Source organism: Palaemon carinicauda, chromosome 21, assembly GCF_036898095.1.
Source record: "Palaemon carinicauda isolate YSFRI2023 chromosome 21, ASM3689809v2, whole genome shotgun sequence".
Taxonomy (NCBI): Eukaryota; Metazoa; Arthropoda; class Malacostraca; order Decapoda; family Palaemonidae; genus Palaemon; species Palaemon carinicauda.
In genome coordinates, this window is record NC_090745.1 from 126,999,521 (window position 1) to 127,020,255 (window position 20,735).

At 40.6% G+C, this 20,735-nt stretch overlaps 1 protein-coding gene across 1 annotated transcript; it reads left to right on the forward strand.

The window, feature by feature from the left end:
• Window positions 1-104: 104 nt before the first annotated feature.
• LOC137614785 (protein MON2 homolog) lies at window positions 105-20,175 on the forward strand. The gene is made up of 7 exons (XM_068344453.1): window positions 105-228; window positions 9,796-9,980; window positions 10,224-10,408; window positions 12,677-12,787; window positions 12,980-13,175; window positions 15,405-15,487; window positions 18,485-20,175. The coding sequence occupies exons 1-7, from the start codon at window positions 115-117 to the stop codon at window positions 18,688-18,690; spliced, it is 1,080 nt and encodes a 359-aa protein (XP_068200554.1). The 5' UTR covers window positions 105-114; the 3' UTR covers window positions 18,691-20,175.
• The last annotated feature ends 560 nt before the right edge of the window (window positions 20,176-20,735 follow it).

Here is a 20,735-nt window from a genome sequence, read left to right on the forward strand (position 1 = left end):
GAGAAGTAGCTCATTTTGTATATATTTGTTAAAAATCTTTTAATCTATGTAAACCTTAATTCAATTATTAAAGATTAATATTTTATATTTTGATTTCAGACTGATTGGGTGACCATGAACTTTGTACCATTTGCTGAAAAATCCTTGTCGATGGTTGTCTCCCTATATCACACAACATCGTGTTGGCAGGAAGTCATAGAAGCTCAAGTGTTGAAAAATATCATTCAGGTAAGTTAGTGAAAATATTCAAGGGTGTATAATTAATGTATGGAGTATGAAATGTGTAAAGTGATTTGCATATTTTTATTTGTTCAAGTAGTTAGCAGAGACCACTGTGTTGCATTTAAGGCCTCTTAAATAGTGCTTTAGCTAACTAAGTACAGTTTTGATGTGGTAAAATGCAATTGTGGGTGGTTCTGGTTTCTATCTGAAGGACAAAATTATTAGAATTATACTGCTGTACTAGAAAGGATGTATGGGTAAGTTGATCTATCAATTATGTTTTATTATTGGTATGAAAGGTTTAAGCTCTGTAGAATGTAACTTTAACTCTATCTGAGTCACTAATTCTGAGCTTTGCTGCTTTCCATCTTCTAAATGGGTCACTTGTTATCAATCGTGTCTGTACAAATCAACACAAAGTGGTTCTATGCCATAATTTGTAAATATGAGATACTGTTTATCAAGCTGTCAGTCTCTACTTTGAAAATCAACTTTGTTTGCCCGCTCTCCCTAACCAAGTGACTGTTACAACATCAAAAGGCCTAATTTTTTCTTTGACTCAAAATCACACTTAATGATTTCTCAATTGGAAATTACCAATAAAAAGAAAATCTATTTACCTGTGAAATAAGTTCTATCTTTATATTCACATATAAAATAATTACTAAGCTTCCTCATGATTTTAACAGACTAGGAAAGGGTAGAATAGTTTGGACATGCATCATAAAATTTATGTTATGGTATCCTTTTACAACAAGGCGGTGTACCGTTAGATAAAATTTTTTTGTTTCGCTAGCTTAAGTCTCATTCCATCTTTTATCTGTTACCTATTTATTTAACTGTGTTTTGTTCCGTAACCGAAATACAAACCACGCTATTTACATTGGGTTTATCTTTTAGCGCAGCTGAAATGGCGAGCCATTAGAATTTAACGAGGGTGTATTACCCCCGCGCTAGTTAGGGGAGTGGTAGCTAGCTATTCCCCCCCCCCCCCCCCTCACACACAGATGAATGCTCACTTTTCACTTTTGGCTCAGACTGTGACAGACGTCTCTGTCTTGGTCCTCTCTTGGCAGCCATTGTTTGTTTTGTCTTTACTTAATCGCTAACTTTTCTCTTACTCAATATATATATAAACATGTTTTCATGTTTGTATATATATTTGAGTATAGAAATCAGTAAGTTTCCTTTTCAGATTTGTGTGTGTAGTGTACGATATCTACGTGGTGTCCTATGCAGTTTGGCCACCACGCCGTATTTTATGGGTGGCGATCGAGTTAGACTTCGGTCTTTCTCTCTCTCTCTCTCTCTCTCTCTCTTGAGGTCGTTCACCCTTTTACTACGTGTTACTACGCCCTTGTAGCTTCCTTTCTGTGTGGGGGGGTTGCTACGCCGTACGTTTGTCTCAATTAGTTTATGAATCTAATTGTAGTTTTTTTTTTTTTTTTTCAGCTTGTAGAACGATTCCTTTCGGGGTTTTCGTTCTTTCTTTAGTGTTCATTCATTTTTAAATTACATAATTACATAGTTACATAATTATAATTGTTATACAGTAATTCTGTTTTGGTTACAGCTCTCCTTCCGTGAGTGTAAGTGGTTGTGAGGGCACGTGCGTGTTGTGTAATTCTTGTTTCCTTTCCCTCGGGATTCCTCTTCGGAGCCTTCCCGGGGGAATGAATGTGTACTAATGATTTTTGTTTTATTTTTTTACAGTTACCGATCTAGTTCGTTTCTGTAATATGACAACGGTGTGAGCTGTCTTGTTGAGGCCTGGGGATTCGGCTGTTGCTGCCTCCCCCCTTGTATTTTCGTCAGGGGCGTGTCTCCGTCTACTGGAAGTACTCCCGTGACGACGGACAGCTCTCCAGTTCATTTTAAAAGCCTCCTTTGGTGGGTAACTTTCCTTCCGAGGGAAGTTTTTCCTGTCCAGGCTTGAGTTTTCCCCTTTTGGGGGGTTCTTCTCTTGCCTTTTTTTCGTGCGACTATGCTCTTGGTGCTGAGCGGTCACACCTGCAGTTTCGCTCAAGGGGCTGGGCAACTGCAGGAGCTCCTCTTCGGAGGATTGCTCCTTTTAGGTCACTGGCTGACCAGTCTCTTCTACGAAGTGTTTCTCTTTCGTTCGCGAGAGAGTACACTCATAGAGACTCCTCTTCAGAGGATTCTTCTGCTGCTGTTGCTGTTGGCCTCCCTCGCCGTAAGGCCCACCGTCCGCCTCGTCGTAAGGGCCTCTCATCTCCCTATAAGGGTGCTAAGAGGCGCCTTTTTGAATCTCCGTTTGCAGCCTACAACTCCTTTTTCTTGATCTTCCGCCTTTGTGCAGATGGACAGCAGTCTGATCTCGTCTTCCGACGGGCAACGGTCTTCCCGACGGACAACGGTCTTCCGACGGACATCAGTCTCCCGGCGGACAGACAACGGTCTTCCGACGGACATCAGTCTCCCGACGGACAACGATCCCTTCGGGGCAAAGGGTTGCCTCCCACGGGGGTTCTTCCCTTGCGTGTCAGGGTTCCCCTGCGCACCCTTCTGCTGTGTTCTCTCCTGCTCCTACTCAGTGTTAGCGCACAGGCGCTCTCCTGCTCATCAGCGCTCTCCTGTTCGTCAGCGCTCTCATGATGATCATCCCTGCTGTTCCTGTTGGTTCCTGTTACGCGCCCTGTGCGCCCACGTTCGCCCTCGCGATCTAGAACTTCGGTTCAGGTCTGGGTCAAGGACTCTTCTTCTATGCGCAGCCTTCCACGCGTTGCCTTCTGCTCGTCAGCGATCATCAGCTCGCCGGCGATCACCTGTCTCTCGGCGATCTCCGTATCGCCCGCGTGTTATACAGCCGGCACGCCATCGTTCTCCAACACTTCTGAAGGAACATGGTTCGCTAGCTACTAGCTCACCTGCGCATGCTGCTCGCAATCGCACGATCGCCATCCTGCGGATGCTGCTCGCCATCGCGCGATCGCCCACCTGCGGATGCTGCTTGCCATCGCGCGATCGCCCACCTGCGGATGCTGCTCGCCATCGCGCAATCGCCCACCTGCGGATGCTGCTCGCCATCGCGCGATCGCCCACCTGCGGATGCTGCTCGCCATCGCGCGACCGCCCATCTGCGGATGCCGCCCACCTGCGCATGCTGATCGCCATCGCGCGATCGCCCACCTTCGCATGCTGCTCGCCATCGCGCGATCGCTCACCTGCGCATGCTGCTCACCATCGCTCGCCAACACGTCGACATGCCACAACGCGCCATCGCCAACCTGCGCGTTAGCGCTCACCAGCTCACCACCGATCGCCTGTTGATCCATATCGCCAGCGGTCTTCCTCGCCCACGCGGCAGCGCGTTTCCTCGCCATCGCGCTAATGCTTGCATTCGCCGCCTCGGACTCGTGCTCATTCACCTGCCCACCTTCGCGACCGTTCGCCTGCGCGATCATTCGCCTGCGCGCCCACGTGCCTGCACATCTACGCTCATGGGCGTCCGCGCCCATGCTCTCCAATGTTCGCCCGCGCGCGAACCAACGGTATTCCATCGCGTGGACGGACGGTGTTCCGTCGCGCGAATCTACAGTGTTTCTTCGCACAAACGTCGGCTTAATTCTTGCAGTATCCATTGCTCGTCTGTGGGTTATCGCTCGCCGACCACCAGCTCTCGCCCTTCCTACCACGCTCGCCCTCCTTCTGCGCTCCTTCGCTCACCTTCGTTTGCGTTCCTGCGTGACCGCGCATGGGCGCTTCCACGTTCGCCCACTCGCAAATCTTTGAATTACTGTACCATCGCGCGAGCTCCAGGGCGATTGCGACCACGATTCCCATTGGGGTTTTCGCAGCATGGCCAGCCTGGCGAGTTCTTCTGGAGCGTATTTCCAGAACACGGCCTCACCCCGTAAACGCAGAACATGGCACTTGTAAGAATAGGAAGGAACTTAGGGAGGTCTGAGCAACACTCCTTTCCAGAACCTGGGTTAGCCCTTCCCCGTCATTCCCCGGAAGGATTTTTGGCGGGGGGGCTTTCCGTTCGAGATTTCTCCATCGGACAAGGGGTGACTGCTTACCCCCTCCTCTGGGGGCTTACCAGGTCCTTTCCCTCCTCGGTTACGGCCCGAGGTTTGGTTCAAGGAAGCTACAGGAAGATCATGGGTACTTTCCTCCTCTCGAGCTCAGGCACCTTGGCCTTTCGTCGTTAAGTATCTAACTTGCGGACAAGCTCGATGTTGTACCATCTGGACGCGCTGACTGAGGGCTTCCTTCGGGTGTCTCATCTGTGGAGGTCGACGACCTCAGACACCCTTCCATCCTTGAGAAGAGTTTGTTTGTGCCCAAGGACAGAGACTTAGACAGCGGCTGTGCGGAGGAAATCGACTTCCGTTTTCACTCCTCCAAGGCGCTTTCTTCCAGACTCTGCAGGGCTCCAGCGCCCTTTTCTTTCAACCACGTCGGCCTAAGTTATCGGCTACGACAACTGGGACAAGGTGTCCAATTGCAGTTTCCTCCTGTCAGGAACAGATGGCACGGGAGGCTCCCCCGGGGGGCATAGTCCTAAAGGAGGGGCAGAGTTCACGAACTCTAGGATTGCAGGTTTCTCGCTGGGAGGATGCTTAAGGTTACTCATCCGGATGACAGCTTCCCGATGCCCATTCCCGCACAATCTCTGTGATCAGCCAAGGATATCGCGCCTGCCGTCTCTGTCAGCGAATTCAGTGTCTCTGAACCTCTATGCCATAGCGCCGGCAAGAGTTACCCGGTTGGGCAGAATGATCCATACCTTAGGCGAAGGTCCTCCATAGGATCATCGACGGCTTTACCCCCGGCCTCTTCAGTCGATCCTTTCTTGTAGGGAAGGATCTGAGAGGGGAGTTCCGTAGTCGACCTCTCAGCCCTGATCAAGTTTGTCGAACAAACTTCGGCCAGCGTAGAACAGCAGAATCGATCAGACTGGTAACGAGGCGACAGGACTCCTTAAACTCTGGTTCGGAAGGACGGGTACTTTCAATTTCCATTCCATCCATCTTCCAGGGAGCTCGTGGAATTCAGCCTAGACTGCAAGTATTCCTGCTTATGATGCAGTGTGGCTATCCCGCCGTGGCATAGCAGGTTTTTTTTCCCCAGAGAACTCTCCCTGCTTTCCTCAGGGCCGCTTAGGTGCAGGCTTCCGCCTCCTCTGCTTTTTGGAGGGCTGGTCAACTCCGGTAGGCTCGGGTTCGACCTTCTTCAGCGCCGGGACAAGCTTCCGGATGCTTACCATGAGTGTGGGTTCATGGTACTTTGCTTGGAGCCTTCTCTTCTTCTGCCTCAACATCTGGAGTATCTGGCCATGATATTGAGTCAACAGCATTACCACGTTGGAAACCCCGCTTCTCGTCCGTCCAGCGAGGTTAAGCAACGTCGGTTCTGGTCGGTACTTGGATGCGTGACCACCTGGGGACGCCAGATTCTGTTGCCACATCCTCCGAGCCTTCCTTTCAGTTGACTGTGGCAAGACTGAGGAGAGTCGCAGTACCTGTTCTCAGTCAAGCAGAGCTTTCAGCCCTACCTTGGAACGTTTCCTAGTTCTCCTTTCCTCATTGACCCATCTATAGTCCGAACGGTCGCCTCAGGATAAGTTCCATGTGGGGCGGTCCAAGTTCCGGTGGTTTCAGGCAACGTTTAACCGGACTTCCTGGCCCCTATGGGACCAGCGGAACTATTAGACCTGCAATGGGTGTTGACCTATGGAACCTCTTGATGGTAGTGGATATTCTCGTCCTTTCCCCACATTCTTGATGCTGTTCTCGGACTCGTCAAAGGAAAGGGGGGGGGGGGCATGTTCCGGTCCAGGCCTATGGTCAAGACCTGAAGGATACCTCTCCATCATTCAGGCAGGCTTAGGGGCCGTAGTCTGGCCCCTCTACAGATCCTACAGCTCCTGCAGAGTCGCCCCGTGCGCGTCGACTTCATGATTCTGGCGTGTTCTAACCAGCAGCGGACGCTTTTTCACACCTTCACATCTTGCAGTAGAGATACCGGGATGATTGAGATTATCTCAATACCACCATCGGCTCTCTCATTCCAGGCAGAGGAATGTTCTCTCCGACTATCCGAGCAGAGCCTCGTAGAAAGAGTGTACCTGGGGGTCTTTGACCTTGAGTAACCAGCAAGTCCTGGTCTGGGGGACCTGATCGCGACAGCTTGGAACCTCAAGCTTCCGCTGTTCTTCCCCCCAGTCTCAGACCCCGAGACTCTGGCAAGATGCATTCCGGTGATGGTGGGACAACTTCGACGCCTGCGTCTTCCCTCCTTTTTGTCTGTGGACAATGGGTCTCAACAAGACCAGGTTGTCTGTCAACCTTTCAATGGGAGAGCTCCACTGGGACTATTATTATTATTATTATTATTACTATCCAAGCTACAACCCTAATTGGAAAAGCAAGATGCTATAAGCCCAGGGGCTCCAATAGGGAAAAATAGCCCAGTGAGGAAAGGAAATAAGGAAATAAATAACTGAAGAAAACAAATTAACAATAAATCATTCTAAAAAAAGTAATGTCAAAAGAGATATATCATATATAAACTATTAACAATGTCAACAACAAAAATGTCATATATAAACTATAAAAAGACTCATGTCCGTCTGGTCAACAAAAAAGCATTTGCTCCAACTTTGAACTTTTGAAGTTCTACTGATTCAACAACCCGATTAGGAAGATCATTCCACAACTTGGTAACAGCTGGAATAAAACTTCTAGAGTACTGCGTAGTATTGAGTCTTATGATGGAGAAGGCCTGGCTATTAGAATTAACTGCCTGCCTAGTATTACGAACAGGATAGAATTGTCCAGGGAGATCAGAATGTAAAGGATGGTCAGAGTTATGAAAAATCTTATGCAACATGCATAATGAACTAATTGATCGACGGTGCCAGAGATTAATATCTAGATCAGGAATAAGAAATTTAATAGACCGTAAGTTTCTGTCCAACAAATTAAGATGAGAATCAGCAGCTGAAGACCAGACCGGAGAACAATACTCAAAACAAGGTAGAATAAAAGAATTAAAACACTTCTTCAGAATAGATTGATCACCGAATATCTTAAAAGACTTTCTCAATAAGCCAATTTTTTGTGCAATTGAAGAAGACACAGACCTTATATGTTTCTCAAAAGTAAATTTGCTGTCAAGAATCACGCCTAAAATTTTGAAAGAGTCATACAAATTTAAAGAAACATTATCAATACTGAGATCCGGATGTTGAGGAGCCACCGTCCTTGACCTACTATGCGCAGAACGGTTTCTGGACCCTCTGCTTCCCCTGACGGAACTACTCAAACAACCACACTGCGACATCTCTCCCGAACCGGGGCGTCGCTTCGGCTTCATGCCTGGAGACACTACGCCTCCTCCTCAAGAAGAGACAACCCGCTACAGTCGCGGTACGGAGGTCGCGTCATCTGCGATAGTCATCCGCAGGGGTCTTCCAGGCAAAGGGAAGAGTCTTCGGTGGTTGGTGCCGTGGGAGATATACCTCTTCCCTTGAGGCCTCTTCTCCAGCAATAACGGTCTTATTGCCTTTCGGCGGGAGGAAACTCCTTTCCGCTCTCAGCAATGAAGCCTGTCGCTCAGCCTTTCCCTGACCTTCAGGCTTGAAGGAATAACTTTTTCCTGCCCGCTGGATCTTTCCTCGCTCATGCGAAGCTACGATCGTCCCTGCCCTAGTCTGAGGAAGACCTCCAACTTGGAGCATGGCTCGGACTTTTAGTCCTTTAAAAGATCTTCTCAAGACCCTTTACGACAGTCCTCGGATTGTATTCCGCCTTGGGTCTCCTGCTCACTCTGGCTACGGCCAGTGTGTAAGCAATCTTCTTGGTCTCGTATGACTCCGCCCTTTCTAAGGAAGAGGGGAAGGCAACATTCAGGTTCGCTCCTGAGTTGTTGGCTAGACTCAGAATCTGGGGGTCCCGGCCCTTCGGTCCAATTCCTTCAAGATTTCGAGTCTCCATTCTGTATCTGATGTCCCAAGACCTTCTCTTTCTTGCCAGTAAAGGAATCGAGAGGTTAGCTTTGGGAACAGCTGCAGTTTGTCCTCAGTTGCAGCCGATTTGGGAGCACAAGGAGGACACGGGGGAGAGTCACCAGTATACCTCTTCAGCCCGGACTCAAGGACATTCATCTCGACCTGTCTCCAGACCCTCCCCCGTCACGTCGCCCTACAGCACGATGTTGGATACATCGCAACGTCCCTCGCCTTCGAGTAATACTACTCTGTGACGCAGGTGCTACAAGCTGGAGTCTGGAAGCGTCTAATGACCTTCGCAGCCCGCTTCCTGCTGGGCGTGACCCACAGGAGTCTCGATACGTTTTCTATCGCTCTGTGGTGGCTACACAACAGCTGGTCTAACCTCAGGCTCCTTTTTGGACAGGTAGCAGAAGGTTGAGGGCATTGTTATCCGGTTTTAGTCTGCAGGAACGAAAGAAGAATGTCTGGCCCTTATTTCTTTCTTCATCATCCCCTCTACGGGGAAGCAGCATCCTGGTCTTTGCATAGCTGACCTCGAACCTCTGCAGGTAAACCATGCTTCCTTGTGTTCCGAGTATTGAGTCAATACTCTAGCGTCCCCCATACCCTGACGAGGTGGTATTGGGAACGTCCTAACCCAGAGTTCCTTCTGGAACTCCAGGTCAACTGCCTAGGACGGGTCACACTTCTTCCTTCACACACAAGCTTATGTAGGCCACACGGTTCCTTGCGGAGCAAGGAACTTGTGAGGTGCAGGGACTCCTTTTCTCGAGTGTGACTCACTCGGATTCTGAGTCCCCGGGTAAAGCCAAAGCCAGTATGGCTGGGGACTTTCCACCCTACCTAATGGGTAATTCACCCAATGTAAATAGCGTGGTTTGTATTTCGGTTACGGAACAAATGACAAATTCGAAGATAATTTGTATTTTTCCTAACCATACAAACCTTAGCTATTTACACATATTTGCCCGCCAGCCCTGTCCCCCAAGACAAGTCCTACCTCTAAGTGAAAGTGAGCATTCATCTGTATGTGAGGGGGGGGGGGGGGGGATAGCTAGCTCCCCCCCCCCCCCCCCCCCCCCCCGCTAACTAGTGCGGGGGTAATACACCCTCGTTAAATTCTAATGGCTCGCTATTTCAGCTGCGCTAAAAGGTAAACCCAATGTAAATAGCTAAGGTTTGTATGGTTAGGAAAAATACAAATTATCTTCGAATTTGTCATATTTATGTTAACTTGTTTGATTTTTTTTTATTCCTCTTTTATAGTTTTAGCATTACTGTACTACAGTACTTCGTTTCTTTTCAGCCTTGGGCTATTTCTGGATTGTGGCCTTATGGCTTGCAGAATTCTACTTATCCAACTCAAGTTTCAGTTTAGCTTTATAAGATTAATAATGATAATAGGTTTCAGTTTCTAAGAAATGAATTCTTTTATTAAAAATGAGCAAAGGTACTGGTAACATGTTTCATCTATATGCCAGAAGCCAAACATTTATGTAAAAAGTGCAGGCTTGCATCTGTAGATCTCGTAAGAATTGTTTTAAGTTTATCGTCTTATGATTTAATTTAGTCTAATAAATTTTTTTTCCCAGGGTTTGATAGTCCCCCTTCGTATGAAGTACAGATGTCCTGCTCAAACTACGTGGAAGTTAGCCATTACTACATTGTTGACTGTTCTGCAAGAAGGCCTACAGTTAGCGAGAGAACACCCTACTCATTTCCGAGAAATGTGGCCTGTCTTAGGGACAGCATTAGATAGTTTTCTTTTTTCAAATAGGTAAGATATTCTTTCAATTAGATTTCACTATTATAGTAAGTTTAAATTTAGAAAATTACATTTTTGTATGAGCTAAATTTCATGTAATTTATTTGCTTTCATCAAAGTTAAAATGTTTCTTAAAATGAATGAGTGATAGGGTTTGTTGTTTGAAATACTGTACTGTATATTATTAACTTCAAAATTCATAACATACCTTAGGTTAACGATTGTTGGAATATATCCTCTCTTGTTTACTTCCAGTCCTCCCCCTGCAAATCAGAGTAGTGAAGATGCTGAAGGAGACGAAAGTATAGATTGTCAAGTAGTCGAACTCATACGAGAAGAGATACTGCCATATGCATCATCTACACCCAGTGATTTCATAGTATCGATTATGGTGCTTCTTAACAAAGGCTCCATAGAATCTGCATCTGGCACTGACTCAGGTATGTTTTGGCACTGATTGTAATTGTTTTGTGTTTTTTTTATAGTACAATAATTACTTCCATATCCACACTAAAAATCCAAGGTGGTGTTGACAAAGTGAAATTGTGTTCTGGACTAGTCTATGATAGTATAGGCTAGGTTTCATGAAATTTGTGGCCTAATATGCCAATTTTTTACTAAATGGAAGATTATTTTTCATTTAAGTGTACAGTATTGAAAACAAAATGAAGAAATATGCAACAAATCAAGCAAAGCTCAAAAATCATTCTCAAAAGATGTCAATCAAACTGTGATTGATCTACACAAGAAAATATGCAATTACACTCAAGTAATTGGTAGTGTGTAGTGTAAGATTTCATGTAAAAAGTAATCATTGAATGATAGATATTTGTATTTTATTTCCTGTTTTATAACAAAGTTAGTGAGAAATGTTTTAAGTTGTTATTTACGTTCAGGAGAAATCTAATTCACTCTCAAACTTCTTTTTTGAAATGTTCACTAAACAGAACAATAAGCTTTGAAAAGGGTCTTTGCAGAAAATAAAGAAATTGTGTAGTATACTGTATTCAAAATATTTAATAAGAAAATAATTACAAAATTGTCATTTATAATAAAGTTTCATTGCTCGATTGCAAACTTCCTGTGAATGCCTGATCAAAAGATATACTGTTTTCCATTGTACATTTTATCTTCTTTTTTCATAGGTCTCTTCCAACCTGTCCAAGTTTTTTAGTTTTACCATGCTTCAATTTTTACCCTTTCTTTTGTGAATAAATACTGCATCTTCTGAAAATCAGTAAATCTTTCTGGGCAGTCTCTTTATGGAACTTTAAAAGAGTAATAATAACTAAAGCATGATCATGTAATTTGTATACTTTGTGAAGAAGCAATATTGGTATCTGTCTTATTAATGGATGGGTGTTGAAGTAGGAAGGATTTTCCTGCTTAATCAAACTCTTTCACAAGCATCTAAATGTTAAATTTTTTAATAAGTTCTGACCATTGGAATTTATATGTGCAAACATTTAAGCTTGCTAAATAGACAAGACTACAATTAGTATGAGGAACTAATTGGAAGTTGTCAAGTAAGCATGAAGCTCTCGGAGGTAGCGACACCAAAATGGCTGCCAGGCGAAAGGCTTCATACGACACTGTACGAGACTAAAATTAACAATATTATAAAAATTTTCGTGTTTCACTACCTCAGCTCATCAAAATTGATAATCGCAATACTTAACTTGGAAGTAGGAGTCTCCAGAAGCTCAGACATCTTCACTAAACACTAAATAAAGGTTCCGAACACATGAACGCATGTTGATATCACGATACTATAGAAGGAATGATAGGAGTCGCGTGGGTAGTAGTGGTAGTAGCGGGCAGTAGTCGGATGTAGAACGGCACCTCATAGTAACGGGGGATGTTGAGAAAGGAGAAGACTAATTGGTAAGGGACCTCTGATAGTGGTTTTAACACGCCCCAGTCACTATACCGACACCCTATAAGGGTGAGCGAGCTGGGTATATTCCTGGCATTCCATGCAACTTTTTCTTTGGTATATTTAGCAGTATTTACATCTTAGAAATGATGCTTTAAGGAGCATTTCACTGGGTGACACAGGTCCCTCGCCCAGAAATAGATTTTTCCTTTGTCAAAATCCCTTAATTAGAATTGAGTAAAATTTAGTCTCCACACAATTTCTTCTTTTACATAATAGATGTAGTCCCATTATTTGAACTGTGAAAGGTAAGTATTGTTCTTAAAACCCCTTTAAAGTGGACCTAAACTGTTTCATGACAAGTTGCTGTTACAAACCATTACTGGTATTTTGCCATTTTTCATGGAGTATTTACACCATAAGAAGAGTAAATGTTGATTTTTGTTTTTAAATGATTGGAATTAGACCAGAAGTCCCATTTCTGGAATCATAAGGGTCCTTTAAAGGATTTGTTCTTGAATAAAGGATGAAAATTGGATAAGTGTGAAAAGTATCTTTTTTTTTTTTACTAAAATTAGTCACACACAACTAACATAATAGTAAATTAGAAATAGTTTCTTTTATGGCACTGATTTGTAAGCTCTGTTGAGTTAGTAACAGTTGAAGGTTAGCTCTACTTTATCTATTATAATTCTTGCTGAAACGGGATCTAAGTGCCACACATGAAATAAGTTTCTGGGGAGCAAGTGTAGAATATAGCCCATATATTAATTTTTCTTCTTTTTCATTTTATATTGTTTTGTCTTTTCTTTATTATTACATTTTGTTTCAGAATGTGATGGCTTCAAGCTGAGAGAAGAATTTGCTAAAACATGCTTTGAAACACTCTTGCAGTTTTCGTTGCTAACTCCAACAGATTTCGATGTAAAACTTGACAACTCAGGTATGGGAAAGCATAAGAAAAATGTTTTGGTCACTTCTCTCTTGTTATCTTATGAAACTAATCTCTAATAATACTATTAGTTGGAATATACATTTATTGCTCTAATAGAAGGGTCAATATATATATATTATGCTGTAAAGATTGAAAGGTTTAATTTTTTAATCTAACTCTACATAACTCCTGTTCTTACAGATAATGCAGGAACCAGTAAAGGTACAGAATCTAGCAATGGAAACATGTCACAGAGTATTAAGGGATGCTTAGGAACCAATGATAGTACTCAGATAACGACCAAATTAGCAGTTACGTCATTACTTCATCGTTTCCGTGAGGTTCTTGTTAGATATGTTGAAGATGAGAAACTAAGCGGAAAATGTCCATTGCCAAGGTTGGTTATTCACCATCGTTGAAATTTTTTTTTTTTTTGAGAAGGATATCTGTACAGAATTACAATTGGCATCATTTGTCTTGTCAGTTAATATTCACTAGTTTTATTTCAGTAAAATGTTGGTTTTGATTTTAAGATGTATAATGTGTTTTTTCCCATGTGTATATAAAACTTTCATTATTTAAAATGGGGATCTGTCTTCATCAACGCTGGAATGGCCATGAATCGTTAATGAGGTATTTGGTTAATGACAGGTGAAGTGAGTGAAGAGCTCACCTGCCTGTCACAGTGTAGCCACTCATGTCTTTGGCCACAAGTGGTACAGACGCACCATTGCATGGCTCTTTTTTTTCTTCTTACATTAATGTTGTAAGTGTTTTTATTTCTATGAGTGGTCTCACTTGTAAGCAGAAGTAGACCAAAAAGTAAGGATGTGATAAAGTGATTGTTTTTTCATTTTAGTCTACAAACCTTCAAAACCTTGTGTGTTTTACGTTTGAGGAGGGGTGACCATGAGCAGTTTACAACCTTCTGGATCCTTTCTCTCTATGTAAGTTGACAAGAAGTTGCGTGGTGTTAGGTCAGCACATGCCAGTGCTATTTGATGAGGACTCGACATCTCCTGAGCAAGTATTGCTGCCTTTTCATTAGCCCCAGCTGGAACAAGAAAAAGTGTCTAGACACTTCCAGTTGCTTGCTTGCAGATGCGACTTTGGTCAGTGCATACCTCTGCCATCTGAAGCAAGAGCTCACTAATGTAGCCATGTCACTAGCCTTCCAGTTTACCTGTCAGCATACTTGAAGGTGGGTCTGCAGGAGGTGTTAGACTACCTTTCCATATTTGTGCTTTACAGATATTCCCCGTAGACCAATACTTGTGTAACACTACCTGTTCCCTCACTGGATTTAGTATGCATATCATCTAAGGCAACTGGTTTGGTATAAGTCTCAAGAAAAGGTACAATAACTGGATCTTCTACCTCTTTCCTGTTTTCCTTCTGAAAGGATGCAGTAACCGCAATTGTTACATGCTGACTGAACATCTGATATTAACACGCTGACTGGACATCTGATATTGACACGCTGACTGGACATCTGATACAGTGTTGGTGAGTTGCTTGACAAAGCACTTTTCTTGCAGACTGTGTCTGTCAAGACACTTCTCCATCCTTTTGGCAAGAGGGATGACTGGTCGGTGTCTTATCAAACATTTGTATTGATGTACCTGGTTAAACACTGCTGACCCCATCTTCCTTTTAGGGAGAGAGGGTTTCCTCATCCTAGTTTGGTCATGTACATGACCAGGAAGGATGACATGTCCAGGATAAAAAAAAAGAACCTTTCAGTTTGGTTTTGGGGAACTTATTCCCACCAATGAGTGAGTCTCCCTATTCAAAATGACAAGAGGTTTTTATACATTTAAGAATAAATAAAAAAATGTAAAAGTAAATTTTATTTTTCCTAGTGTTACAATCGTGAGTCCATTAGATTAAATTTCCAATTTCAACCAACCCTCTTTAGCCCTAGGCTTAAGGATAAAAGTGGGTACAGTACTATGTGACATACAGGTGAGTGGGGTTCCTCCTCTCATCCCCTGTTGTTAACGAACTACCTTGTTAGTGGTTCAATAGCTATGCTAGTACCGCTGAAGACGTACTTATTTTAAAGGACTTGGTTTTGTAAAGCTGGGAAAAATACAAATTACTTTTCAAAGCTATTTTACGTCATTATAAATGATTTGGTATTTAGATTTCAATGTATGGAAGAATCATACATTTTAATAAATGTAACTAATAATTCTTTATTGAGACTTATCAGAGGTCCTACAATTGACTTTTACTATCAGGTCAACTTCATATAAAGTAGTAAATATAATCGCCACCTTCCTTTTTTTATAAGTTGGATTTAAAAGAATTTTTTTTCACTAATTGTACAGTACTAACTATATGACAAAATCTGGGTTGGATGGTCTGATTAAAGTGTATTATCTTATGATGATAATAATAGGGATTAAAGTACAGTACTTCATATAAGTTTCATGTACAGTACTGTAATGACTTAGTGTTAATACATACTGTAATGTACTTAGTGTTAATAGTCTTTTAGGTATAGAATAATCATGACAGTATACATTACTGCTATTTTATCTCGAGTATGAATGTAAGAATGATTTGATTGGTAAATCTTGTTATATCAAGTCTAAATTTGTGTGTAATTTTATCCCAACAGACACCGAATAGCCGAAATAAGTTTTGTCTTAAAGGCAATTGCAACATTATTATCGTCTTTAAAGAAAGCACCAGTTGAAAAAGGTAAGCTAACAATTATTATTTTCATTTTGTTTTTCCTAAGCACTCATTTTTTCAGACAATTTTATTTAAAAGAATAAATTTGAGGTAGGAAAATATATTTAGTATATGATCTTTCAGCATCCCAATGATTGAACATTGATAAATTCTAAACAGGCCCAAATCAATATTTGCGTCATATAAATTGCCAATTCCATTAATTTTTTTCAGTAACGATATAACTGGTTTGATAAGGTATGGTAAAGAGCTCAATAGTCTGTACAATGGACAAACAAAAGTACCAAGATATTTTATGGCATTTGGTGAAATGCTTATACAAGATTATGAAAATCTCTATATATACAGTACAGTGAACCCTCGTTTATCGCGGTAGATAGGTTCCAGTCGCGGCCGCGATAGGTGAAAATCCGCGAAGTAGTGACACCATATTTACCTATTTATTCAACATGTATATTCAGACTTTTAAAACCTTCCCTTGTACGTAGTACTGTTAACAAACTACCCTTTAATGTACAGAACACTTAATGCATGTACTACAGTACCCTAAACTAAAACAGGCACAAATATTAAAGGTGATTTTATATCATGCATTTCCTAAACATGCTAAAAAGCACGATAAAAAATGGCAACCAATGTTTTGTTTACATTTATCTCTGATCATAATGTAGAAACAAACTGGAGGTAGAGCTTTGCTTATTACCCAGAGATATTTCCCATACTTTTCCTTTAGAACTACATCACATCTTCCTACTTTAGATATATATATATATATATATATATATATATATATATATATATATATATATATATATATATATATGTGTGTGTGTGTGTGTATATATATATATATATATATATTTATATGTATACACATATACATACCTACATATATACATAAATACATGCATACATATATATATATATATATATATATATATATATATATATATATATATATATATATATATATATATATATATTACTGTATATATATGGGTTATGGAAAAAATCCGCGAAGTGGTGAATCCGCGATGGTCGAACCGCGAAGTAGCGAGGGTTCACTGTATGTATATAAGGCTAGTAAGCTGGCCAGGGCACCAGCCATCTGTTGAAAGGCTACTGTTGGAAAGTTATTGGGTCCTTTGACTGGCCAGACAGTACTACATTGGATTCCTCTCTCTGGTTACTGCTCATTTTTCCTTTGCTTACACATACACCAAATAGTTTGGCCTATTCTTCACATATTTTCTCCTTTCCTCATACACCTGACAACACATTATCAAACAATTCTTCTTTGCTCATGAGGTTAACTACTGCACTGCAATTGTGCAAGCAGCTCTTCTAGGAGAAGAACACTTCAAAATTAAACCATTGTTCTCTAGCCTTGGGTATTGCCATAGCCTCTTTACCATGGTCTTCCATTATCTTGGGGTAGAGTTCTCTTGTTTGAGGGTACATTCAGACACACTTTCTATGTTACTTCTCTTCCTCGGTTTTTTTTTAAACTTTTCTAAAAATATTTTATTTTAATTGTTCTTGGCTTCTCTTGTAGTTTGTTTACATTTCCTTTCCTCACTTGGCATATAGCAGTTCTTTTCCAACTAGGGTTGTAACTTGGTTAGTACTAATAATAATAATAATAATAATAATAATAATAATAATAACAACAATAATATACATCTTAGGTTAGAACACTACTGTTGAGTATGAAAGATAATGGTACTGTATTCTGTATAGTCTGTAGTTATAACATAATGATTCCCAGTATATCTATGATGATAATGATACAAAACAGTATTAAAAAAAAACAATTTCACAGTAACATATCCTACCAGTATAAACTCTAGTTGCTGATAATCAAATTTAGAGCATTCTTATGTATATATACACTACTGATGATTCAAAATCTACTGTCCTTGTAGCATTGAGTTTAGAGTCTTCCAGAAAGAAAACTCTTACGTTCATCACTGAGTACTGTCCATTGTCTTTATAGCTGAAATGTAGATAATCATTAAAGATTATTACTCTGCCTAATTGTACTATTTTCTTTTATTTTTGTCAAGTTTGGTAGAGGCACCTATTCCAGAAATACATGAAACGTATAGATGTTAGATTTTCTTGGATCCCTGCTTGCATAAACATTTGAAGAGAAAAAATAAAATACAATAGCAGCACAAAAAGTTGATGATGTATGGTAATTCTATCAATGTAAATGGAAAATCACTGAAATTTACTGTAAAGGAATGGCAAAAGTGACTATCTATCTGAGATTTGGAAATGCCCATTTAACACATAATTATTGAATGACAACCCACTCTGGTCCATTTTTATATACGGCATAAAGAAGGTAATACACCACTAATTGTGGTGCATATTTTCTACTACGCTAAGTGTCAACCAATATAAGCTATGCCTTGGCTATAAATTCCCCTAAAGGAATTTTGTGAACATCATCCTTTGGTCATAATATATTTCTCATAAAGAGCAAATAATTTTTAAGCTAGACTGGAAGTAATTGGTTTGTTTGCGGAGTGTCTGGATATTAAACTATGTAATAATCAAGCAAGTAATCCCTAAGAAGGTCAAGAAGTTATAGCATAATGAAAAAATAGGTCATCTCTGAAAAGGTTTGTTACACTCCAAGCCCATTATTTATAATTATCCTACATTCGTGGTTATCGTTTTCCAATTGATATATATTATTATTAAAAAGCTATATGCTGCATTCTAAAAGCATTTGTAAGTACATAAAATTAATTTAAGGTTGAATGTATATAATTATGGAGGATATTGATCATATATTTCTTTTCTACTTCATTATTTAAAAATATAGATGATCCTTGTCTGTATATGCCATTTAAGATTCCAAATTTATACTTCTAAATATTGGCATTGCATTATACGGACAGGGTTATATTTTGTTATAGGTTGTAAATGTTTCTTATAGTGAAGAATTTCAAGGGATTCTAAATAAACATTTCATGGTCTTTCCTTGTGTAGTGGACAGCATGACTTGGGCCCAGCTTATTGGTCTCTATCCACATCTTGTGGAAGTTGGCGGATCAAGTAATAGTGGCACCCCTCAGCTTTGGCGCTCACTCAGGGAAGTTCTCCTGCAGTACGCTCAGTTGCTGCACCCTCCAACAACTTCGTCATCTGTGGATTCTAATGAAAACTCACATAAGGGTGTGATAAACGGGACCTAAGAAAACTAATATTTAATTGACCGGTGGTATCATTTCAAGACTTCTATAAGAATGAAGTAAAACAAAGTATATTTTCCATCAATTTATATTGAATCATTGTGACAATGAGTATCACTCATTGGTTAAGACAAATGATAGTGATAGATTCTGCTGTATGATTTACAGATTTTGTGATGGAAGTGAATGATTATTTATTTTGATATTGAGAGAATGATGTGCATGTGAAAAGCATTTTAGATCTAAAAGCTTCACCAGAAGGATGTAATTACCTCTACAGGGTATGTACTGTGGCCAAATGCAAAAACATGAAGTGCAAGTTTGCACCTTATAGACATTTTGTATTCCTGCAATCAAAGAAACTATAAAACCAAAATTGTGCATTTCATAAATTAAATATTCCAAATATCTAGTTATGGTTAGCCTTTGTTGATCATCTCGTGAACAGTGTTTGTGTTCTCCTGAAGAAAAAGTGGACCTTTTCGATATATCCAAGTCTGGAGATTTGCAATAAAAACTTGATATGCCTTAGACTTTGTTAAGCCATGCTTGTTTAATACAAAGGGTGTTTCTTTTTTGTATTTATAGGCTTAAAATAATGAGGATATGTCCTTAAATTCCAAGGGTTTTGGCTTGCAGTCTCTATGCATAACATGGTTCTGAAATCCTGGATAATCAGACTGTCCTTTGTTTAGAGATGAGTTTGGTTTGGTTTAGGAGTACTTATTCTTGTTTTCCAGTCGAGTGATAGATACCATAATCTCTGTAATCTCTTGCAGTTTATGCCAATGGCTTTTCTCTACTATATTTCATGGCAAATAGATATTTCATGTGCTCATTTTTTATAGTGACATAGTATAAGTTTGATTTACAGAGGGGCGTCATGGTATTTGATGCCAATCTTACCCTTTTTGAACGTTTATAGATTTGGTACGGAGTTAGATTTTGGTGATAGGGTTAATATATGTTTATTTTAGAGGGTTTATTCAGCCTAAACATTATCTTCTTCATCTATGTAAGATAATCATGTTTCATTGGATGGCATAATTTTTACATTGTTTGCCAAAACTGGTAGCATTCATACCAGAAATTGCCATGAATTATAGTACAACATAATGAATAACTAGCACCCTGTAGTCACAAGGTAACTTTTCATGTTATTTTAGAGAACTGCACTGATTTTAGTGTTGAGATATGTGTACCTGTTCAATATTTGTAAATTTTATTATTTGACTTTTTGCCGTGTGATTGCAATAACTTGAAACTCCCTTAATCATGGAATCCAGATTCCTGTGCCAGTTCTCATCTGATGTATAGTCTGACCGATATTGGATCTATTGCATTATGCTTTTCATTCATCTAGTATATAAATTTTATTTGACAGTATTTCGGATGATGAACTGTTTGGAAGGCTTGTTAATGTACTGTACTGTATGATTGATGAAAGTTTTGAATATCTCTCTCTCTTTCTCTCTCTCTCTCTCTCTCTCTCTCTCTCTCTCTCTCTCTCTCTCTCTCTCTCTCTCTCTCTCTCTCTCTCTCTCTCTCCTCTCTCTCTCTCTCTCTCTCTCTCTCGTACTGTACTGCATAGAATGATGAAAATTCTCTCTCTCTCTCTCTCTCTCTCTCTCTCTCTCTCTCTCTCTCTCTCTCTCTCTCTCTCTCTCTCTCTCTCATACTGTACTGCATAGAATGATGAAAATTCTCTCTCTCTCTCTCTCTCTCTCTCTCTCTCTCTCTCTCTCTCTCTCTCTCTCTCTCTCTCTCTCTCTCTCTCTCTCATACTGTACTGCATAGAATAATAAAAAATTGTAAGAATTTGCATATCAACCATTCAGGTTATTGCAGTGACTGTGCACTGTAACTTTATTGGTTATTTTATTTATCTTGCATCCCTCCTCGTCCCGTGTTTATAACGACATTGCCAATCTGTAAAAATGTGTACTGTATATTGTTATAACCACTGTAAGTGGATTTGTTTAAAGTTTATTTTCTTTTAACTTAACTTTTGTTGATCTTGTTTATTTCTGTTTATCCATCCTCTCCCT